This window comes from Microtus pennsylvanicus, chromosome 11, assembly GCF_037038515.1.
Source record: "Microtus pennsylvanicus isolate mMicPen1 chromosome 11, mMicPen1.hap1, whole genome shotgun sequence".
Lineage (NCBI taxonomy): Eukaryota > Metazoa > Chordata > Mammalia > Rodentia > Cricetidae > Microtus > Microtus pennsylvanicus.
The window spans coordinates 45,756,732-45,780,874 of NC_134589.1; the positions used below are offsets into that span (position 1 = coordinate 45,756,732).

Here is a 24,143-nt window from a genome sequence, read left to right on the forward strand (position 1 = left end):
ACACAGAACAGACAGCCATGGCTCACTAGAAGCCTGGGGGGGGGGTAATTCTTAACACATGGTGGCTCCCAGAATAGAATACAGAACCTAGAGTAACTGGAGTGCCTCTCAGGCTCAAGTCACAAGACAGATATGTGAATTACAGGGCAAGACTCCTGAGGTGTCTTCTCTTGGGAGAAAGGGTACTGAATCACTATTGGCAGTCGGCAATCAGCAGGAATAGGGACAGGCTATATCTGCATGGCACCTGCAGAATGCTGAGGCCTATTCCTGCTAGGTCCTTCAAAATGTCTTGAGCCCAGCTACTCTGCTGCTTCCTATCTAGGTCCCAGTAGGGCCCAGAGAGAGAAGCAATGTTTTGTCAATGACTCATGATAGGAATGGCAGCAGACGAGCTTGATCTAAAGGACCACCCAACACCTGTCAACCCTTTGTAAAGGCCAGGGTGGGGACATGGGGCCTTACTCACCTGCAGAAGCTAACCTGGATCTATACAATCCGCTGTGCTTAGGCCCAAGAACTTCCTGCTCAGACTCTGCATTATACGGTAGAGGCAGCTATACCATCTACTTAGTGCCTCAGCTGCAGACAGGGATCTTAGCCTCCGTTCATCCCCATGGGGACAACTATGAGATGCCAAGACTTTTGGAACCCAGTGCCACCTAATTTATGGGGCCTGTACAAATGTGAACACCCCCCCCAGGCCCAAAGCCCAGGATGGCGTGATAGGAATGTAGGCCTGTGCCAAATGGGGCATGTGCCTGGCACAATTACTTGGGTGTGAGAGAGCGTGTTTCTGTGTCGGGGAAAGGAAGAGTAAAGAGATGATATGCAAGCTAGTGGCCTTTTCCGTATACAGTGGACTGCCCCAAGTCTTCACCATTGACACACTACTTTGTTTCAGTCACATCTCAGTAACAAGAACCTGTATTAAATGGCCTGGGGAGAGCAGAGGAGTCTGGCTGAGCTCCCCCGGAGGTGGGGAGCTAGAGGATACTCAGCTGCCTCCTCAGGGGCTGGGCCAGACCCAGCGCTCCTGGCAGTGCTGAGGCAGAGCTGGCTTCCAGCTCTAGCCTCCGCCCCGGATTCATTCACTCCCATCTGGACTCAGATCTGTGGCCCAGGCTCATACAGTGCGTCATCCCTCAAAAAGCAGCGAAGCGGGATCTGCAGGAGTGAAACAAATGGCAGAAGAGGTAAGCAGAGGTCTTACCCACGTTCCTAATGCCCACCACCCAAAAGATACAGTTCCACAGGCACAAGGTGCTTCCCAGGTCTGTGGCCTCAGAGCACTAACAAAGGGCTCAAGTCATTCAAAGAAACCCTCCCCTTTGCTGGGCGATGGTGGCGCACGCCTTTAATCCCAGCACTCGGGAGGCAGAGGCAGGCGGATCTCTGTGAGTTCGAGACCAGCCTGGTCTACAGAGCTAGTTCCAGGACAGGCTCCAAAACCACAGAGAAACCCTGTCTTGAAAAACCAAAAACAAGACAAAACAAAACAAAACAAAACAAAAACACCCTCCCCTTCTCCCGCCAACATCCCTTACCTTGAAAGGCTGACTTATCCCTACTACAGAGTGCAGATTGTTGCTATAATAACAGAGAAGAAATTGATCCTCAGTTTCAGGGACATCACTGATGTTGATGTATACCTGGAACAAAAGGAAACAGTGTCAGCTGTAGGGCCCTGGGCCCTTCCCAGCATAGTGGTAAATTATCCAACACTTTCTTCCTTCCGGAAGACAAGAATATTTAGTCAAGTTTGCAGGATAGAGATGTACCTGGTTTGGGTTGTTGCTAAAGGAGACTTGGTTGTCGCCAACCCAGACATAGGACACATAGTCGTTAATGTGGCGCATCCCTACCTGTGAGCGGAGATGAGACAGTCAGTGGCTGAACAGGGTATGAGAGCTAGAGAAATCCTACTGAGAAGGTGGTCTTTCTGCTGGGGCTGGCCGCTGCACCCTTTCCCTTCCCGGACTGCCCTAAGTTGGTAAGGATCTCTGGGGTGAACAGTGGTCTCTGCCCAATTCCTGTGAGCCCAAATGATGGACAAACCAGAGGATGATGAACTCTCTGCCAAGCTTGCCACATCACCTTGTACAGTCCGATCCAGTCCCAGGGGCTGCTGAGGAACTCTGGGGTGGAGGTGTAGCTAATCAACATGTCGTTCTCCATGGTCCACAGGTATTCAGGCATCATGGTGACCAGTGGGACAGACATCAGGGGGTTCAGCTAAACACAGGGGTAGGAGGTAGACTGAAATCCTTAAGGCACCTTTTCCTTACTGTGTCCTTCAGCATGGTGGGGGCAACAGAGACACCCAGAGCAGTGGGCACAGAACTTTGCTACTCTAGCTGACCCTAGCTGACCAACAGGAAAAAGAAAGGGCCAAAGGGGCCTGTCAGAGGGAGAGCTTGCCCTGCCACAGGAATGGGGTCTAGAAACAGGTAGACAGCCCAGAGCCCAGAGCTGAGGCTGAGTGTGAGTGAGGAAGCAGGAACTGCTCTAAGAAAAGAGGTCTCGGGGGCTGGAGAGGTGGCTCAGAGGTTAAGAGCACTGGCTGCTCTTCCAGAGGTCCTGAGTTCAATTCCCAGCAACCACATGGTGGCTCCCAACCATCTGTACTGAGATCTGGCACCCTGCTCTGGCGTGCGGGCATACATCGAGGCAGAATGTTGTATACATAATAAATAAATAAATCTTTAAAAAAAAAAAGAAAAGAGGTCTCAAAGCCGCTCTTTCCCAAGGTTTTCGCTCTGTGGAGAAATGCTGTGGGGAGGAGCTGTACAAAGGGGGAAGGGCCAGCGCTGAGGCTGGGGAGTAGACAGTTAATGTGGCCACGGTAAAGGATGGAGGCTCCCTCTGCAACTCGATCTAGACACAGCGAGGACAAACAAAAGGGAGTTCTATCTCACATAGTAGGTAATAAGCATGATGGAACTCATTAGCCTCCAGGGAGCACCCAGAGGAAACAGAAGCCTGCTCACAAAGCACCTAGACACGGGTCTGACAGAAAGAGCCGTCAACAGCTCCTCAGAAACACTGGCTACCTGACCTGAGAGGAAAGGCAATCACGTCTTCCCACAGGTGTCTCCTGCAGATTACCTGACATTACAGCTCGGCCCTAGAGGGCCTGTGGGACGGCCCAACACAGTTCTCCTTCTGCTACATTTTGGGAAACCCAGAAGCTTACCTCCAGTTCGAAGGTCCCAGTGACAGGCTTATGGTCACTGATGCTGTATGACATGTGGCTGACGTAGCTCTTTAGCGTCAGTGAGAAGTAGGAGGTTGGCAGGCTGGAGGACAAAGGGCTGGCCTGGGGTTGCCGCTTCAGCCTCCACAGGATGCGGTCAGTCCATGCAGGCTTGCGTTTTTTCTCACTTAGGGTAGAAAAAAGAACGGGAAGAAAGGAGTTGATATAACAGCAGAAATGTGCTTCCACGGACTTGCTTAAAAGTCTACCAGCAGCCCAAGACTTCTGGGCCACAACTGGGAGAAGCACAGTGGCAGGTGACAGGATCCAGTAGAAGCAGCAGGAATCAACCACAGACCCTCTACCTAAGCCCACATTTTGTGAATTAAATCCTGATTTAGGAACATTCCATTCAAGGCACAAGAAAGAAAGAAAGAAAGAAAGAAAGAAAGAAAGAAAGAAAGAAAGAAAGAAAGAAAGAAAGAAAGAAAGAAAGAAAAAGAGAAAAGCAGAAAAGAACCTAGGCTGGATTTTGGAGTTGTAGAGACTCAGCCATGACTGGGGAATGCTTACCACAGGCCTGTGGTTAGTCTGGTTACCACTCACCCTTTACAGTAGGGAGACTGAATCTGAGAATGGGAGTAACTTTCCCAGAGTTACTAAGTGGTGCAACCAGGACTCAAGGCCAAGCAAGCAGCATGACCACAGAGCACATGTTCTGAACCACCAAGCTAACCCTCTTAGGTTCCAGCTTCCTCCTCTGCAAATGGAGATGAGAACAGTTGTTACCTCACGGGGCTGCTAAGATGTTGAGGTGAGCTGAGTCACTTCTAGATCTAGAGCGAGCTTTTGCATGAAGTAGGCTCTCTGTAGACCTCAGTCACTGTGCTTAGACAGGGGCTCCTGAGTCCAGGCTGGCCTTAAACTCCATAAAGGTTAGGATGAGTTTGAACTTCTCATCCTCCTGCCTTCATCAGTGCTGGGTGTTCAGGTGTGTGCTACCATGCCCAGTTTATGTGGTGTTGGCGATCCAGCTGAGGGCTTCTGTAAATGCTAGACAAGCACTCCACCAAATGAACTACATGCCAAGTTCCCACTGCGATTCTTTGTCCTCAAAAGCCACCAGAAAGTGCTTGACATATGAGCACAAAGGTCTGAATTCAAATCCTTGTAAAATTCAAAACAAAAGATACATGTGTAATGTGTAAAGCCAGTACTAAGGAAGGTAGAGGGCAGGAGCCGGCCAGTATAACTGAACTGGTGAGCTCCAGCTCAGTAAGCGACCGTTTCAAAAACTGAGGTGGGAGTCAACTGTGGTCCTGCACACTTTTAATCCTAGCACCGAGGAGACCAAGGCAAGTGAATTTCTGTGAGTTTAAGGCCAGCCTGGCCTATGTAGTGAGTTCTAGGACAGCCAGGGCTATAAAAAGAGACTCGTGTAAAAAAGAAAAGAAAATACCAGGAAGTAAAACTATTTGTCACCAAGCCCGACAGCCTGAGTGTGACCCTAAGAACCCACAGGGTAGGAGGCAAAAGTGGGTGGTGGCTCATGCCTTTAATCCCAGCACTTGGGAGGCAGAGAAAGGCAGAGCTCTGTAAATTCAAAGCCAGCCTGGTCTACAGAGTGAGTTCCAAGATAGCCAGGAGTGTACACAAAGAAACCCTGTCTCAAAAAAAAAAGTAAGAACCAATTCTCAGGAGCTGTGCTGTTTGCCATTCCAAGTGCATCCCCAACATACACTAAAAATATAAAATGTTTAAACACTAAAAAATGTTTAAAAAAACTTTTTTGGGGGGGTTCTTTTGAGACAGGGTTTCTCTGTAGCTTTGGAGCCTGTCCTAGAACTAGCCTCTGCCTCCCGAGTGCTGGAATTAAAGGCATGCACCACCATCACCTGGCTAAATTATTTTAAAAAACGTAAAAATCAACTGAAGAAGACAACAGACACAGACGTCTGACCTACACACATTCATGTTTATTCTCTTTCTCCCCAGAAAGTCAATTCAAAGAGTCAGGCATGGTGGCTCATGCCTATAATCCTGGCACTCAGCTGGCTAAGGCAGGAGGATCACTTGAGGTCAGTCTGGGCAACATAAACTTCCAAGCCAGTGTTAACTAAGATTGAGTGCCTGTCTCAAAGAGGGAGGGGAGCACTGGAGAGATGGCTCAGTGGTTACCACAGGCTGTTATTTCAGAGGACCTGGGTTCAATACCCAGCACCCATGTGGTTGTTTACAATTATCTATACTCCAGTTCCAGGGGATCTGATGCCCTCTTTTGATGTATGTGGATACCAGACATCATGTAGTGCAGGCAAAACACACATAAAGCTGTGCGGTGGTGACACACATCTTTAATCCCAGCACTGGGGGGTGGGGCGGAGGCAGACGGATCTCTGTGAGTTTGAGGTCAGCCTGGTCTACAATGCAAGTTGGGTCTATAAAGCAAGTTCCAGGACAGTCAGGATTGTTACATAGAGAAACCCTGTCTCAATGTCTCAAAAAAAAACCAAAAACAAATAAAAACCTACACATAAAATAAAAATTAATAAATCAAAATTTTAAAAAAGTATAGAGTGATGAAGACATTGATGCTGGCCTCTGGCCTCCACAGACTCATGCATGGGCTGTGGGCAAGTGCACCCCCATACATGTATGTACACAAATATACACAAATACAAAAACCCAAGCAAAAAAAATATAAGCAATAACAAATAACAAACCCCAAATTTAAAAAAAAACAAAAACCACTTTCTAGCCATGGGTGGGGCAAGTGGTACACACCTTTAATCCCAGCACTCAGGAGGCAGAGGCAGGCAGATCTCTGTGAGTTCGAGACCAGCCTGGGCTACAAGAGCTAGTTCCAGGACAGGCTCCAAAGCTACAGAGAAACCCTGTCTTGAAAAACCAAAACCAACCAAACAAAAAAAGGCTTTCTTCCTCTAGTGACTTCCTTCACTAGTCAGGCGAGCCTCTGACCCTGTTCAGCTCTACTAGCAGCTTCTGGGTTGGTCACTCACTACTCATCCAGCAAACAGGGACAGGAGGGCGGTCAGGGTCCTGGGAGGGTGGAGGGCCTGGGAGGGAGGAGAGCTGTTAAGAGGACTCCCTTCCCCCACAGTAGTAAAACCTCATTTGACAATTCTCTACTTAAAATCTTTAGATGGTTTCACTGCCTATAATACAAGTAGGGTTCCAAGGGATTCAGAAGGCTGACTTCCCACCTGATGTACAGACTCATTCTATTGTTGCCGCTCTCAAGTCTCTGCTGGCTAGAACACCCTTCACCAGGGAGAGGTGAAGTACATCATCATAAAGCTGTCCCTAACGTCTTAATCCTGCTTCCAAAGCATTTAACTCCAGTACTTCCACAATATTCTACCCTGTGACTTTGTTTCCCTGGAAGAATATCAGCTAGTGTATGCCTCTGGCGTTCAGGCTTGGCTTCTTGCATCATCTGGATAGCTTCAGCAATCAAACTTCAGTTTCAGACTCTGACCCTAAATGTCCATCAGTCTCCTAACTATAAAACCACAAACTCAACCTTTTTCCTCAAAAACGTCCATCCAGAGATAGGCATGGCAGCACATATACACAATCAAGAGGCAGGGGAAGGCAGAATGATTTGTCTCTGAATTCACAACAGTCTGGTCTACATGAGATGCTATCTCAAAAACACCAACAAGATGGGTCTGGTGGCTCACTTCTGTAATCCCAGCAGTTGGCATGTGGGCAGGAGGATTAGGAGTTCAAGGTCAGCCTCTGTGGCCTGGTGAGGTGGCACATGCTTTTAATTCTAGCATTCGGAAGGTAGAAGCAGGCAGATATCTGTGAGTTCGAGGCCAGCCTGTTCTACAGAGCAAGTTCTAGGACAACAGGCTCCAAAGTTACAGAGAAATCCTGTCTCAAAAAACAAAACAAACAAAAAAAATCAGTCTCTACAATAAAATGATAAAGTGAGTTTGAGGGTTAGCCTGGGTTACGTGAGACCCTGTCTCAAGAAAACAAAACCAGGGCTGCCAATATGGCTCAGAGGGTAAGGACACCTGCCACCAAGCCTAAAGATGTGAGTTTGATCCCTGAACCCATATGATAGAGGAGAACCAACTTCTGAAAGCTGTTCTCTGATCCCCATGTGTGTACACACACAATAAATTAATGTAAGAAAAAAACAGAACAATTAAAAATAGAGCACAATGAACAAAAAATGCCTCCAGCTTTAATGTGCAGTCTCCTATGTCCCACTCATTTTGAAATAGTTTGTCTCGTCAGTCAGTGGTGGCGTATGCCTTTAATTCCAGCACTCGGGAAGCAGAGGCAGGCAGATGTCTGTGAGGCCAGCCTGGTCTGTAGAGTGAGTTCCAGGACAGCCAGGGCTGTTACACAGAGAAACCCTGTCTTGAAAAGTCAAAAGAAAACAAAAACAAACCAAAAACCCCCACAAAAACAAGTTGGGTGGTGGTGGCACATGCCTTTAATCCCAGCACTTGGGAGGTAGAGGCAGGAGGATCTGTGAGTTCGAGGCCAGCCTGGTCTACAGAGCTAGTTCCAGGACAGCTGCAAAGCTACAGAGAAACCCTGTCTCGAAAAACCAAAAAAAAAAAAAAAACAAAAAAACAAAAAAAAAAAACAAAAAACAAATAGTTTGTCTCCTGCTTCCTTCAGTCCTGTTTTTTCTAACTATATCCAGTGGACTGCTGTCACTTACGTAGCAGCACATCTTTCAACAAGGGAGGATGATACCATGGTGAACTGACTCTGGAATCAGAAGCCCGCCGGAGGAAAGTTCTGCTCTGCTGACTGGGCGCTATGCCCTCAGGCGAGTGATGCCACCTCTCTACAGCTCAGTTTCTTGAACTTTAAGATGGGACGATAACAGCACTTACTTCAAAGACGCTGAGGCATCAAGGAGTAGTCCAAAAGTGGAAACTCTGGCTAAACCACCTTCTGCCCATCAGCTCCTAAGGCTGTTTCCGGACTTACTCCTCTGGCTTTCTGTTGTTTGTTCAGAATCAGGGTCCTGCTATGGACCCCTGCACAGCCTGGGAATCACTGTGGCCAAGATATCCTCAAACTCACAAACTATCCACTTGCCTTTGCCCTCCACCCCCAGTGTTGGGATCACTGGAAAACCACTGATCCAATCTCTCCTTAGTCATCATGAACATGAGGTGCCCAGCAAGGCTTACAACTTGGTAAGAGTCACACAAATGCACTTCTCCTTTAAAGGACAGCTTCTCCCCAACTCTCTGAGATGGCTAAGAACTCAGACCTGGGGCTAGACAGATGGCTTAACAGTTAAGAACACTGTGTGTTCTTCCAGAGGACCCAGGTTCAATTCCTAGCACCCACATAGTAGCTCACAACTATCTGTAACTCCAGTTCCAGGGTAACCAACACTCTCACACAGACATACATGCAGGCAAAATAACAATGCACAGAAGAAATAAAAACAAACCATTACAAAAAAAAAAACCCCAAAAATTCAACAACAACAAACCTAGACCTTCAGGATTGTGATTATCCTCAATCCTGAACCAGAGTATGCCTCCTTCCTCCTCAGTACTCAGGCAGCCCTTCTTTTCTTTAACATCTGCATTGTTCATCTTTTCCACCAAGGCTTACCATCTGTCAGGTAAACTAAGCAAAATTAAGAAGCAGTGTCAGCCAGGCGGTGGTGGCGCATGCCTTTAATCCCAGCACTCGGGGGCGAGGCAGGCGGATCTCTCTGAGTTCGAGGCCAGCCTGGTCTACAAGAGCTAGTTCCAGGACAGGCTCCAAAACTACAGAGAAACCCTGTCTTGAAAAACAAAAACAAAAACAACAACAACAAAATCCTAGTAGAGGTAGGTAAATCTCTGTAAATTCCAGGCTAGCAGAAGCTATACAGTGAGACCCTATCTCAAAATAAAAATCAACCAACCAAACCAAATCAATGAGACTGTTTTTTCCGTCCAGCACAGAACCCAGGGCATGCAGTAGATAACTATCACTGAGCCACACCCCCCAGTTCCCTGAGCTCGTTTGACAAACACGACAAGAAACAAAAGACAATAAAACATGTTACTGTCTCTATTCTTCAAGTCTACATTTCTTATAACCTGAAGTGGATCTTTAATGCACAACGCACTGGCATTGTGACTTCTGTCTTATCAACTGCTTCAATCACTCCAACGATCCTGTCTTTCGTCTTTAAAACAGACTTATTCATTTTTATTGGATGGGTGCTGCCTGTGTGTATTTTTATGTACCACATACATGCAGTTCTCACAGATGCTGTGACACTGGAGTAGCAGACAGGGCTGAGGGGCCAGGTGGGTGCTGGGAACTGAACCTGGGTCCTCTGCCAGTGTAACAAGTGTTGTGAGCCTCTGAGCTATCTCTTGAGCCCCAGGGTCCTGTCCTACAAGTCACATTTTTCTAAAGCTGAGAGAGGCTACTCTGTTGTGGTGGAAGTAGGATGTTTGCCCAGACCTGCTGACTACAAAGTCTGTGTGCCTTCGCTGTGCTCCGTTCTGTCCCTCACCTCTGTGAACATGCTAACTCCTTTCAGAGAAGCCAGAATGCTCCTACAGCGTAGATCAACCTCACTAAGGTTTTCTGGATAAATAGTTTGAGTATAACTTTCTTAAATGAATGAACATGCCTTCACATTCAGAAAACTAAAGTGACAAGACTCTGCAAGATTCTCTAGAGATTCTAAAAACAAAACAAAACAACACACCAACCACAGAACCAGTCTATGGCCCAGTAGTCTGCTCAGTTTCTGTGTGTGAGAGCACTTCACTTCAGCTCCCTATGGACAGCGTTAAGTGCCTCACTGGACCCTGGAGCATGGTTAACTGGTCATGCACTTAACATGTCCGTGACACAGTCTCGACTAGCTTTGATCAGAATACCCTCTGCTCCATAGCCAATCTGTATCCATGATTACTGTAACAAGACCCGGCGCAATCCCTGACTCTAACAGGATTTCCCGCCCTGCTCTCAGCCCCTCCACCCTCCCCTGTAATGGAGCCAACCTCGTTTCTCATTACATCTTGGCTCAGGGACACCGCACAGCCGATGAAAGCTGTATTCTATGTTCTGTACACAAATCATTCACAGTCGCTTTGTAAAGCTAGACAGACACATAAGTCACCTACAGTCACTTAGGACAGCTACCTAGGCCAGGGTCTTACTCCCAAGGTGCCACTCACCAGTGCTACGGATGGACTTAGAGGGCCTGTCCCTCTTCTCTCTGCCAACATTATTGCCTCCTTCAGTATACTTTCCTAGGAACTGAAGTGCATATAGCTCAGAGGCAGAATACTTGCCTGGTATACATGGGGCTCTAGGATTACCCTATCACTGCAAACACAAACAAACCCACCTCTCCTTGACAAGTATAATTGACCCTTCCTGTCTCTGGCTGCCAGCTTCCTTTGGCACTTCAAGTTCTGGAAATGTATTGGCTGTCTCCTAACCAAGCTAATCGTGACTATTTGACTCTCCTTGCCATTGGTAGGTCCCTTTGCTAGACTGGCTTGAATATTCTTATCAGGCTCCCGATTCAAACATAAGCCAGGCACTGTCTTTCTACCTGGGATGAACATTAATTAGATCCAGGTTCTGCGCTGGGTATCATGAGGACAGAAATGGTTCACTACAGGTTTCTTTTGTTTGGCAGTGTTAGGTACCAAACACATAAAGGTCCTACCACTGGGCTACATCTCCTGCCCTTTGGTTTTTGAGAGAAAATTCCATTATGTAGCTCAGAAGACATGATCCTTATGCTTCTGCCTCTCAAGTAGCTGGGATTATATATTTGTGTGTATGTATGTGCATGTATGTGGAGGCCAGAAATTGGTCTCTCCTTTCATTGCTCTCCATCATGTTTTTCGTTTTTTTAAAAAATATTTATTTATTTATTTATTTATTTATTTATTATGTATACAATATTCTGTGTGTGTGTGCAGACCAGAAGAGGGCAGCAGACATCGTTACAGATGGTTGTGAGCCACCATGTGGTTGCCGGGAATTGAACTCATGACCTTTGGAAGAGCAGGCAATGCTCTTAACTGCTGAGCCATCTTTCCAGCCTGTTTTTGTTTTTTTTTTAAGTTTGCATTACTCTTCTATTTCTTTTGTTACATAAGAGAAAAACTTTTTTTGTTTGTTTGTTTTTTGTTTTTCGAGACAGGGTTTCCCTGTGGCTTTGGAGCCTGTCCTGGAACTAGCTCTGTAGACCAGGCTGGTCTTGAACTCACAGAGATCCGCCTGCCTCTGCCTCCCGAGTGCTGGGATTAAAGGCGTGCGCCACCATCGCCCGGCTCCGTTTTTGTTTTTTGAGACAAGGTTTTTCTGTGTAGCCCTGGTTGTCCTGGAACTCACTCTGTAGACCAAGCTGGCCTCAAGATCAGAGATCTGCCTGCCTCTGCCTCCTGAGTGCTGAACTTAAGGCATGCTCCACTACTGCCCGGCTTCAGTCCTCTTTTTTGAGGCAGGATCTCTTATTGAATTGGCAGTTACCATTTGTCTGACAGTAGTCTGGCTGATCAGGTATAGACTTTAAAATGGGTGCTGAGAATCTAAACTTATGTCCTTATGTTTACACAGCAGGCACTTCACCAACTGAGCCATCTCCTGAGTCCTGGGATTACACAGCACATCCAAGGCTTAGTGTGATCTGGGGCAGTGGAGCCCCCTAGCACTTAATGTCTCTACTGTTCTCCAGATGGGTTCAGCAATGTCCACCACAGGAAGTAACAGCTATCACTGGCCCTAAACAGGAGTATTTCAATCATGATATCCACTGTTCCTGCCTAGACATCTTTTTATGGGCTCTAAGCACCACCGAAAATTCATAGCTCTGCATCAGGCAGTCTAGGGTTCAGATTCTTCCTAAATAGCAAAGCTTCTTACTACCTGGCTTAGAAGTACCTGAAATCCATTCTCCTTATTTAAATTTACTTATTATTAGCCTGGTGGTTGTTGGTGGTGTGTAGGCCCATGTTTTTATATGGTATGGCAGCCAGGCTCTCAAGCCATAGTTAGTACCTGAGGTGGTCATGTAGCCTTCCAGACAGGTTGTTGCTACCCTAACAAAGGGTCAGGCTGTTGTTATGCTCCTTTTTGTAATGTGGAAGATGCCTGAATAGAGATGCTAATTCAGCCTATGTGTCAGAGCCAACATATAGAGCAAAAAGATAAAAAGATATGAAAAACTGGACATAAAAAGGTGTGGTCAAAGGTGTAGACATGACTAAAGCCATTTACCTGGTTACCTAGGAAACAGAATTCTAATGAATTTCCCCCTCAGTTTACATTTTGGTATAAAGGCTGTTTGAAGAATAAATGAGAGAAATTTTTCAGGATGTGAACTCAGGATTTCATGAGGGATCACTGGAATCTCCCTCCCCATAAAGCCATGTGAGTTGTGTCTTTTTTTTTTTTTTTTTAGCTTTGGTGCTGTTCCGGAACTAGCTCTTGTAGACCAGGCTGGCCTCAAACTCCCAGAGATCCGTCTGCCTCTGCCTCCTGAGTGCTGGGATTAAAGGTGTGCACCACCACGCCCGGCCTGTGAGTTGTGTCTTTATCCCCACACCTCCATGATGGTCCAGAGAGGTAATTTAGGATCCGGGCTGGGGAGTGAACCCCGACATAATGGCGCCCAATGTGGTCCAGGCTGCCACCGGATCACGACAGTGGTGCATGCCTTTAATCCCAGCACTCAGGAGACAAGGGGTCCCTGAATGCTCTGGTGCCTTCCCTTCTAAGTTAGGGCCATGTCTGCTCTTGTCTACACCTTCCCCTTCAATAACCTTCTACCCAACAGAAGCCTTCTCTTCCACTCTCAGACCAATCTGGGAAGCTCCCACAGCCAGTGCCTCAGGGAAGGGCAGGAGGTTCCACTCCTGAGTTGATGTCTGGGTCTATTCCTGCTTCCCTGATACCTCTGTTTTGTGGCACACCCCGACCTCCACTCTGCTCCCAGGGCTGGCTGGCCTCCTGGGCACCAATTCTTTCTCACCTTGTGTCATAGTTGTTGGAGTGTCTGTCAAACTTGTAGGTGGGTGGGAAGAGCAGGGCACCTTCCTGGAACTCCCGGAGCAGCGGGTCATGTCTCTTGGCAATGTAGAGCTGTGGGTAAAGACACAGTCCCCATCTTCCCAGTCCTGATGCAATAGGTCAGCACCACCCTCTCTCTGTCACTGCTTCAGCAGTCCCTGTAATCTTCTGAAAATGTGGCTTTACAGGACTAGTGGAGACAGATGTTTGCCATTTTCTATCCTTCCTCTGTGGAGAGCAGACCTTGATTTCCAACTGTCTGAAGATCACTAGAAGGCTTGTGTCAGAGGACATAAAAAAGTCAAGGCCCTCAAAGGGGTTGTATATTATCCTCCAGAGGTAGCCTTGTTTGAAACAGGAGAGGCAACAGGGATACAAGCAGGCTGATGCATGTTAGAAGACCAGCACTGGCCAATGCTAATCTGGACCCCCTTCCATGCCTTGTTTTTAAGGAGATGCTAGCATTTCACACTGTAATTTAGACTTGGCTGGAACTTAAGTAGCCAAGGTGGAATCAAAACCACGACAATCCTCTTGTCTGACGTCTCCTCAGTGCTGAGATCACAGGTGTGAGCTGCCAATGCCCAGCCTGGCTCCCTATGCTTGAGAATGCCAATGGTTTCTCTAGGTCAAGATCAGTACTGACAGTATGGCTGCCCCACACCTCCACGTGCAAAACCTTGCTGGACTCTTCCTACCCAGAGAGAAAGGAGAACAGATTCCAGATAAATGGAGCACTGCTGGTCTCTGAATATTTCACAGACCTCCATGACAGGTTCAGATTACACATACACAGCCCAGACCCTCTGCTCTCTCTCTCTCTCTCTCTCTCTCTCTCACACACACACAACCCAGACCCTGTGCGCGCTCTCTCTCTCTCTCTCTCTCTCTCTCTCTCTCTCTCACACACACACACACACACACACACACAAAGACCCTCTGCTCACTTCACACACACACACACAGCCCAGATCCTGTGCTCTCTCTCACACACACACACAACCCAGACCCTGTGCGCTCTCTCTCTCTCTCTCTCTCTCTCTCTCTCTCTCTCTCTCTCTCTCTCACACACACACACACACACACACACACACACACACACACACACCAGACCCTCTGCTCACTTCACACACACAGCCCAGACCCTCTGCTCACTTCATACACACACACAGACCAGACCCTCTGCTCACTTCACACACACACACACACACACACAGACCAGACCCTCTGCTCACTTCACACACACACACACACACACACACACACACACACACACACACACACACACAGACTAGACCCTCTGCTCACTTCACACACACAGACCAGACCCTCTGCTCACTTCACACACACACACACACACAGACCAGACCCTCTGCTCACTTCACACACACACACACACAGACCAGACCCTCTGCTCACTTCACACACACACACACACACACACACACACACACACACACACACACACCAGACCCTCTGCTCACTACACACACACACACACCCCAGACCCTCTGCTTACTTCACACACACACCCCAGACCCTCTGCTCACTTTATACACACACACCAGACCCTCTGCTCACTTCACACACACACACAGACACCAGACCCTCTGCTCACTTGATACCTGGTCCTTCTTCCACAGCTCGTGGTAGTACTGCTTTGCTACACACTCCTGAACAAAGAGCAACCCAAAGTCCTCAATGCGAAAGTTCATGTCTCCAAACCACAGAATGAGGCTTCAGGAAAAAAAGGAGGGTAGCCTGAGGTTTGTGGTGAGGTCAGTGAAGAGCCACGGGTCTGCTGAGCACAAGGGCTGCTGGGGAAGAAAAAGCTGAGAGGACAAGTGAGAAGCTAGACTCTAGGGCAGCAGCAGATGAAAGCAGGGCATGCATGGGTCCAGCAGAACAGTCCTTGGCACCAATGCTATAATTTAAGTTAAAGGACTTGCCCAGATAAGCATATGGCAAATACAGAGCAGGCTCTAGCCCTGTTCCCCAACTGGCCACCTGGACAAACTGAGAAATAACCCCTGTGGAAAACTTAAGAACCTAGGTCTTGACCTAGAATGTTTACAAATATCCAGGGTTTCTAGGAAGGACAAAGAGGCCAGAGGATGGTAGACATCAGGCGGGCAAAACTGGGTGGTACAGCAGATGGAACATTAGGAAAGGGGTTGGCAGGGGCTGGGAGATGGAGCACTACTGACTGGCAGCGAAGTAGGCTCAGCAGTCAATGCTAGCCTGGGCTGGCGTGGGGGAGGGCAGGGGTGACAGTTTGCAGCTTCAGGCTCACTCATGGTCCAGGATGTTGGGGATATTGTTTCTCTCAAAAGTCTGACTCTCCAAGATTCGGTCGAAGTGTTCCAGCCGCTGATCATTGTTAGACATATGGGGAGGCAGGTGGCAGTTGACGATGCTGACATAGTAGCCATATAGCTTCAGGCAGATGTTGACTCCCCCTTTGTTCCCCTAGTAGGACGGGTGGGAAGAAGGGTGGGGAGAGACTCTGGATTGTATAAACACCCTTCTTTTCCCATCCTAGGTCTGAGGGGAGCCAGTCTTACCTCCCCCAGGATCTTAGCCATAGACACCGAGCTTCTCAGCTAATTCTTCCATGCACAAAGCCCAGTACCCCAATCTAAGATTTCTGGAATATCCAAGCCCTGCTGGGATGGCAGGCTTTGGGGTGGGGTATGGGGGCAGGTATGCAGGGTCCTAGAACACCCAGACTCAGTTCATTGCCCCTGTTTTGCTTAGCTCCAAAACATCCAGTCCTTGCCAGCTCAAGTCTCAGAAGAGAGCTCAGTCCTTACCCAGTACCCGTAGAGGCCAGTAGGGGTGGATCTTGTAGAGATGATCTGGATGTAGGGCAAATGCTGATACTTGGCAAAGACCAGTAAGAGAAGCCCCTGCATGCGGACTTGGGAGATCTGCAGCAGAGGGAAAGGTCATTCATTAAACTGCAAAGGTCAATTGTATACCTTCTAAGCCTGATCAGCTGAAGAGTCTGGAATCACATGCAAAGCCCTGTCCAAGAGTCTATGGAGTCCAGTTTGAGTCTGAATTTCACTTTTTTTCTTTTTTCTCTCAGCAGCCCAACAGTGCATTCTGGAAGCTACGGCTTTGATTTCTGCTTATGGTCCTGGGGATTGAGGAGAAGGAAGAGGCTTCCAAGGGGGCCTGCCACTACAAAGGCGGCTCTTCCAGCCCAGCCTGTGCGCAGCTGGTGCTCATTTCACACACGTGGTCCTAAGATCCTCTGTATACGCCCCACCTCAGCCTCTTCTCGTGGATGAAGCAGGAATAATATAACGTTATATACCCTGTGAAGATATTATTTGTTGGCTCAGTGATAACTAAGTGCTTTCATCTGTATTCAGGTGAACACTGCAGAGGTTACCGGGTTGCTGCTCTGTCCATTTCCACCTTATTCCTTTGGGACAAAATCCCTCACTGAATGTGGAGTTGAGTTAGTGACCAGCAAGCCCAGTGATCCTCCTCTGTCCACTCCCTCATAGCGCTAGAGTCAATATGACCATGCCTGGCTTTTCATGTGGGCTGGGATCTGAACTCAGCTCTCGAGGCTACTGCAACATGTGCTCTTTCTTCACCCCACTGTCTTTTTGGAGACAGGGTCTTGATACATATCCTAGGTATACCTAAAATTGACAATCATCCTGCAAGGCCTCAAGTGCTGGAATTACAGGCATTTTTGCTTAGGGTCTCTCTGTGTTGCCCTGGCTGTCCTAGAACTAGCTCTGTAGACCAGGCTGGCCTCAAACTCAGAGATCTGCCTGAGTCTGCCTCCCAAACACTGGGGTTAAAGGTGTCTGGTACCACCACTCAGCAGCATGGGGATTCTTAAATGTAAGCAAGAACAAGAGAGAAGCTTTTAGAGTGCTGTTTTGAATCCTGAGTTGACTGATGGTAACTCAAATACTAAAATCCATTGACACAACACTTACTTACTGTGCCCATTCACTTTTCTTCCTTTCCCCCCCACAATACTGAGGACCAATTTCAGTGCCTGATACATGCTCGGTAACCATCTGAATATTTTTCTATACATGTCCTAGTTCAGCAAAAAATCACCATGAAATTAATGGTGTGTGTGTGTATATGTGTGTGTGTTTGTGTGTGTGTGTGTATGTGTGTGTGTTACACATAACTAGAAAGTTAGGCATGATGGCATATGCTGTAATCCTAGCACTCAGGAAGTGGATGCAGGAGGATCAAGAGTTTAAGGTTAGTCTGGGAAACAGGAGACACGGCTGCAGAAATGTGAATGAATAAATAACTTCAGAGTCCGTGGTTCAATGTCCGTGAAGGCAATGTACACGGGATGCAACTGAGTACTGAAAACAGGCTCCAGAGCTGGGGAAAGCACCTACACCCACGGAGCGGCTCAAGCTTTCCCACAGCTGTCAGGAATCACTGGTCCTGGCTTGCTAATGTACGGCTGAGATTCTGGTAGGCAGAGGAACTAGGAAGACTGTTTTGGGGATTGCCAAAATGTTTACTATTGCTAGCTGTAGAGGTGGGGTGGGAAGAGGCCATCCCTAATGACCCTGCCTCTCAGGCCTGGACTGTGTACACCCACCACTCCAGTAGCTGTTTCCGGAGCATGAGGTGCAAAGGCCAAGGAGGAAATCTCCGGGTGGAGAACTATACTGGGGCCTTCCAGGAATTATGAAACTTGATCCCACAGTCCAGGAGCAGCCCTAGTACAGCAGTAGAATCAAAGTAGGGGGAACCCCAAAGTCAGTACTGAACAAAAGAGGTCTGGGAGCCTGAGTCCTCTGAGGCCACTACAAACATATATACTAATTTACCCTCCCACCCTGTCTTCATTTTTTTTTTTTTTGTAACAAGAAACAAATCTCTGGCCTAGCATATGTGCTTTCCCACTGACTACATCCCAAGTTTTCTATTTTTCCCCATTCACAACTATCTATAGCAACAAAAGTCTAAGCAGGACTATACTATGAGGAACCAAATCCCGGGTCAGGACAGAAAGCAAGAAACCAAGATTCAGGAGAAGATGTGCATTTACTTCTAACTAACAGTGCAGGTTTAGGCCCCTGGGCCTCAACACAAAGTCTAGTTTACTTTATGAGAGAGCAGCAGGAAGCTGGGGAAATAGGAGGGAGTGAGGGCAGGACCCACTGAGACTGGGAGAATGGGTGGGGTTGTGAGGAAAAGCCAGAGCCTTCCAGGGAAAGTTTCAGTGGGAAGAAACTAAGTAGGAGGAGCTAAAGGAGCTGGCAGGAGGCAACTAGACATGGGGCAGCAAAGAGGGCTCCCTGAGTTCTCAACACACAGCCGCCAGTAAATTCCTACCAGGGACTGGCTGTATACAGGGTTTTCAAGTCCCGGTCAGCAAAAGGAAGGAGAGGCATCGGCTTTGGGTTTTAGACCTCAGGCTAGCTCTCAATTTTAGGAGGTCACATGAGTAGAATGGGTTGTGCCCCTGCCACAAGCTGAGCTAATTTCCTTGGCTCCATTCCACCCTACCAATCCCTTGCCAATTAGTCAAGGCGTGAGGACTCATGAAGTCTTGGGAAGAAATGATCACTGAGAAAGGAGGCTCTTCCCTCCATGAGGAAATAGCTCCCAATCTCCTAGAAGAGTCTTTTCAGTTTGTTTGGGGTGGGGGTGGAGGGAATAGGGAGAAAGGGGCTCTGGGGCTAACATCACCTAGTCTTGTATCTCTCCTCCTCAGAGGGCCACACAGCTCTTGCTCAATCATCCCTGAGCAAACTAGGTAATAGAATTTATACTGAAGAATAAAACTCTCCTAGAAAAGGAACGGAGAGAATTCTAGTGTTTCCAAACAGCTGGGAACTGGGGACCCTGGATGGGTGTTTGTACATTCATTGTGGGTGCAGGGCAGAAATAAACCAGTGACCTAAAGCCTTCCCGTCATTATGCTATGATATAACTGGTCCCTCAGATTAAGAAGTACTTTCCACTACTCCTGTCTTCCCCTCTCCCAACTTGATATTCATGTCGCCTGTGATATCAGTAGGTTAGCCTTGGGATTTCCTGCCAGACTTAGCATACTCTAGTACAGCAGTAAAATACGACACTTTAGATCACAAGTTCTGAGGTTTGAAAGATCTGGATTCAGATCCCAGAGAGCCTGTGTGATTTCTGAGCTTGGGTTTATCTGTAAAGTATTTCTATGTCAAGATTTAGGATCGTAAAACAACACACACCAGGAGCTTATTCACAGTCTACCACCACACTGAGAGTTCCTGCTGGGCAGCTGCCGAGACTGGAGGCTGGGATAGGAGTAGGCACTGAGATATTAATAAGCCTTGATGCGTCTCCACTAGGAACTCTTCCGGGGTGATAGATATCTAGGTGTGAAACTATCCCTGGAGTCACAGCTCAGACTGGGGCACGAGGCAGACAGAAGGTCTAGGCAGCCGAATGCAGAGTGAGGTTTCGACCTTTTAATGAATGGGAAAGAGCAGGAAAAGCTAAGTGGAAGAGGAACACACCAGACAAGCGACTGGGTGTCAGAGAAGGGAACACACAGTCCTCTATTGCTCATGAACTTTTATCTCACCTTGACAAAGTTCAGGCGGGAAAGCACATCCATGAAGAAACTGCTCCATGGGTCTTCAAAAGCAGCGTCAGAAAGAAGGCTTATGAGTCCAGAATTCATTTCCTGCAAACTGACCATTCCACATCAGAGGCTCATGCCCTGGCCTGGAGGATACTGCTTCTCCCAAAGACATCGGGTACAGCCTTATCAGACGTTCAGACCTGGGTTCTGATGGCCACAATTCCTCCCTTTCCTAGCTGTGTGGCTGTTGCTGACCATTGCTGACCCAGGACAAGAAACATGAGGCTAGGCCCAGAAAGAATGAAAGTACATCACCTCCAGACTCCAAAATGAAGGGAGGACAGGTTCCAGCATCCTCCACAGGGGCAGAGGACAAGGAGCCCTTCAGATACCTACCCAATGATATACATGTCCAGATTCAGGTCTTGGTTGTTCAGCTGAAGTAGGTCACTGAGGTCCACAGTGGGAGCTGCTGAGGCCACATTCCATGTCAGAACATGTATACTGTGGAAAAGATATTAAAGAAAGTCACAGAGAACGGAGGCTAAGACCTAGGCTGTTAATGGCTTCCACGGCAGTGATCATGGGAAATGTGTCTGCATGTTTGCTAGATTGTTGTTTTTTTTAAAATATTTATTTATTATGTATACAATATTCTGTCTGTGTATATGCCTGAAGGCCAGAAGAGGGCACCAGACCCCATTACAGATGGTTGTGAGCCACCATATGGTTGCTGGGAATTGAACTCAGGACCTTTGGAAGAGCAGGCAATGCTCTTAACCTGAGCCATCTCTCCAGCCCCCTAGATTGTTGTTTTTGAAACAGAGTCCCATATGCAGTCCTGGCCTCCGACTCCTTATGTAGATCAGGCTTGCCTGGAGCTCATGGTGTGTGTGTGTTGGGGGGGGGAGGGATCAGCCTTCCTCTGCTAAGTTCTGGGATTAAAGTTGTGTGCCACCATGCCCAGTTTGTTTCTTCATCTTGTAGGAAAGCGGGGAAAGGAGCAATGAACTATAAAGTCTTTGCCTTCCCTTTTATCCCTGAATCAGGAATCTCTTCCTTTGAACTGGCTGCTCTACTCAGGTTCACAACTGCTCATACCCCAGCAGCACCTGACACAGAGGTGCCAAGGGGAACACAAAAGGAGCTTTGGCCAGGCAAAGGAATGAATGATGAGTTGGATAGCCAGAAATTTGTTAACGCATTAACTCTTCCAGCTATCTACACCTCATTCATCTTCTGTGGCTCAGCCGGCAACTTTGTCCTCCTGCTCCTCAACCTATAGCTTCCTAAGAGCACCAAGAAGGCATTGGTGGTTGATTGTACCTAATCATGCCTCAGAGCCACGAGATCAGAAAGTTCAGAAAAAAACAAAATACGCAGTACACTTATTTTATTTATTTATTTCTCACTCCGATCTCACAGATCCCTGGAACACAGTATATTCTCCCAAGGCCTTCAGGGAACCTAAGTACAAGTTTCTAAGGAACAGGCTTATCTATCTCAATAGTCTACTCTATTGGGAAACGTCATCAACTGGGGAATAACATTCCAATCTCAGCTCCCTACAAGTCCCAGAGCGTCAGGAGAAATAAGAGCAGCTCTAAAAACCATGATATTCTTTTTTTTTTTCAAGGTCTGATCATTTATTTGTTACCCTTAAAAACTTATTTTTGACTGGACTCAGACTTAGAAGTAGAAGCTCTCAGCGAGGACAGCCTTCGCCTCTTGGCAATCTGTTCCTGGCGCTTTTCTTTGGCTTCCTTCATTCTCTTGGCCAAAAGTTTAGCATATTCTGCAGCCTCCTCCTTGTTTTTCTTTGTTCATTGCTTCGAATCAGTGGCGGCAATGACAAACAAGGTTTTCCCATGAAACAAGGTGTCCTGACCCATGGCAGAGTGCGCCTGCTGTTGAGTAAGGGACATTCTTGTTATAGACCAAGGAGAACCGGAGAGAGGAAGCGCAAATCTGTCCGAGGATGCATTGTGGATGCCAATCTGAGTGTTCTCAACTTAGTTATTGCAAAAAAAGGAGAGAAGGATATTCCTGGACTGACAGATACTACTGTGCCTCGTCGGTTGGGACCTAAAAGAGCTAGCAGAATCCGAAAGCTTTTTAATCTTTCTAAAGAAGATGATGTCCGCCAGTACGTTGTCAGAAAGCCTTTAAACAAAGAAGGTAAAACCATGATATTCTATCAGAAGTTCAGGAAAGCGAAGACTCCCAGAGCCCTTGAGTGAGCATGTTGCTATAGCAACGCTCCAAGAGGCCCACACTGTTCCCAGGACAGAGCAAGCAGGAGCTCAGACTCTACAGAGAGGAAGCGTGTGAATTCCAGGAATACTGAATGTCCTGAAGGGGAAGGGCAGGCCGTTCTGTAACAGCTTCTGTCCACCAGACCCTGTCTTAGAGGTGCATGTTCTAAGAAGCATGACTTGTAAAAACGTTTCTTGGCTAGCTTAAAGCAACTTCCTGCCTCTCCCTGTGAATATAAACAAAATACAAAAACCACCTTCTCAGGCCCGCTGAGGGACGGTCTCCCCCTGGTGTCCAACAGAGGATTAAGGCAGGTAACCCTTTTACTCAATGGCTTCTTGTATCCTCAGGCACTTAAGCTAAGTGGATCAAGAATAAAATTCGGTATTTCTTATCCCTGTTCTCAGTTTTGAATAAAATTCGGTATTTCTTATCCCTGTTCTCAGTTTTGATCATTAGCAGCAAATCCATGCGCTATGATTTACGCTCACTTGGATGATTAGCGGCGTTCCTTGTGATTAAAGAGCAAGCATGAGACCAGGCTTCTCTCCTAAAGGATCTTATCTAAATCTGATTTCGGATTTCTAGAGATCACGACCGGATCAAGAAGACCCCGTGATGTACTGCTGATGAGAAGTAGGAAGAAAACGTCTGTTCTACAGCTGAAGGGACGAATGTCTTAGACACTTAGTAGTTTGTGTGCTCTAAAAACCAACTGGATACTTGCTTAGGAAGCTTCTGCAGTGACCAATTCGGCAGTCCAAGTTTAGGGCGGGCATCAGGTCTAACAGCCCATCAACACTGGCCTGGCAGAATCTGGGGGTCCAAACTAGGGTAACCTTGTGGTCCTGTCCTCTTGATCCCACTGTGGTTCCGTACCCAGCCCCACAAATCTGACTGGACGAAGACATCGAACCGCCAGAAACCAACCGGCCTACAACTGCCTGCTCACCTGAGTACACAGCCTTTCGGAGCGTTCGGCCTCCGTGGACACGCAGCCGACATCATTCCCAAGCGGTGACCCCGTAGGCTCGGGTCTCCGCGCTCCAGCCAGTGCGGGCCGGAGCAGCCCTAGGTCGCCGGTAACAGCGGCACGGTTCCCTCCAGGTTGTTTTTCTTCCGGATTCTGACTGTGCGCTTCGGCTTCCGTAGGAGGCGGATCGTGAGCACCCAGGACTGTGGGGTGCGGTTGTGGGGGACAGAGGCGGGACTCTCCGGCAGAGTGTGACGCCCAGAGGCGGAGTGGAGATGGGCTCGGAGACGAAGAGAGGCGTGTCCTATGTGTCACCTACCCCCGACGCCACACGGCCCGCATTTACGAGCGAGGGGGCCAGGGCGCGGCCGCCGGGCCCGCACTCCCAGCCTGCCTTGCGCGAGGGCGTTGGGGGCGTTGCGGACGGAAGTTACTGTGGAGCACGGCCTCGGCTGCCTCGAGACGATCCCTTGGCGTGCGGTCGTCACTGTTGTCTGCCCACCCTCAGACTCGGGGAGTGCGCAGGGTGCGGACGCTGGCCTCACCCCGTTCGTTGGCAGCCTCCTAAGGGTCACAGAGCACTTGCTTTCTTTTAAGTGACTCGCTGGTCATCGCTTGGTGTTATTTCCCCGAGAGTCTCGCTGGTAGTCCTGGAGCTTGTTCTGCAGAACAAACCGATCCTCCCACTTCAAAGCCGAGGTTACGTGAGTGCAGCACCACGCCCAGCTCGAACCTAGTTTTGCTGAATACAAAGCATGTTTTGGGGCTCCTGGGCTTGGAAAATTAGCCACCAGTGAGTGAAAAACAAGTCGTGGCTCCTATTTGGTGTATACTCGACTGGTGATGATTATTTACTCTGCCAGACTCACTTTGACTTATTTCCTTTAGGTCTTTGGTTCTTAGGGGTTTTTTTTGTTTGTTTTTTGTTGTTGTTTTTGAAAGCAGAGGATTGTTTTCAGGGTTCTGACATCCCCCAGGAAACGCAGTTTTACCAAACTTGATGAGATTCACACTGGAAAGCCAAGTTAAAGATCCTGCTTTTTTGGCACCTCACGGTGGGTGGGCCACACCTGCTCTATAAAAGTATCTTCTCG

At 47.9% G+C, this 24,143-nt stretch overlaps 1 protein-coding gene across 2 annotated transcripts; it reads right to left on the reverse strand.

The window, feature by feature from the left end:
• Nucleotides 1-911: 911 nt before the first annotated feature.
• Inpp5k (inositol polyphosphate-5-phosphatase K) lies at nt 912-23,724 on the reverse strand. Of its 2 annotated transcripts, none has more exons than XM_075991637.1 (12): nt 23,029-23,724; nt 20,217-20,324; nt 19,821-19,929; nt 16,060-16,176; nt 15,540-15,715; nt 14,872-14,983; nt 13,209-13,318; nt 3,197-3,383; nt 2,098-2,235; nt 1,782-1,865; nt 1,548-1,652; nt 912-1,167 (listed from the first exon to the last, which is right to left on the reverse strand). In XM_075991637.1, the coding sequence occupies exons 1-12, from the start codon at nt 23,082-23,084 to the stop codon at nt 1,108-1,110; spliced, it is 1,362 nt and encodes a 453-aa protein (XP_075847752.1). In that variant the 5' UTR covers nt 23,085-23,724; the 3' UTR covers nt 912-1,107. The 2 variants fall into 2 exon arrangements, with proteins under 2 accessions (XP_075847752.1, XP_075847753.1); XM_075991638.1 differs by having other exon boundaries at nt 19,821-19,922; nt 23,029-23,186.
• Between the last annotated feature and the right edge of the window lie 419 nt (nt 23,725-24,143).

Excerpts from the sequence above, each read along its gene's own strand:
- Inpp5k (XM_075991637.1), bottom strand. The coding sequence starts at position 23,084 with ATGATGTCGGCTGCGTGTCCACGGAGGCCGAACGCTCCGAAAGGCTGT. Across the intron at positions 16,177-19,820 it reads CCCGCCTGAACTTTGTCAAG|ATCTCCCAAGTCCGCATGCA; the intron begins GTGAGATAAAAG and ends CCTCTGCTGCAG. Across the intron at positions 15,716-16,059 it reads CTGGCCTCTACGGGTACTGG|GGGAACAAAGGGGGAGTCAA; the intron begins GTAAGGACTGAG and ends CCGTCCTACTAG.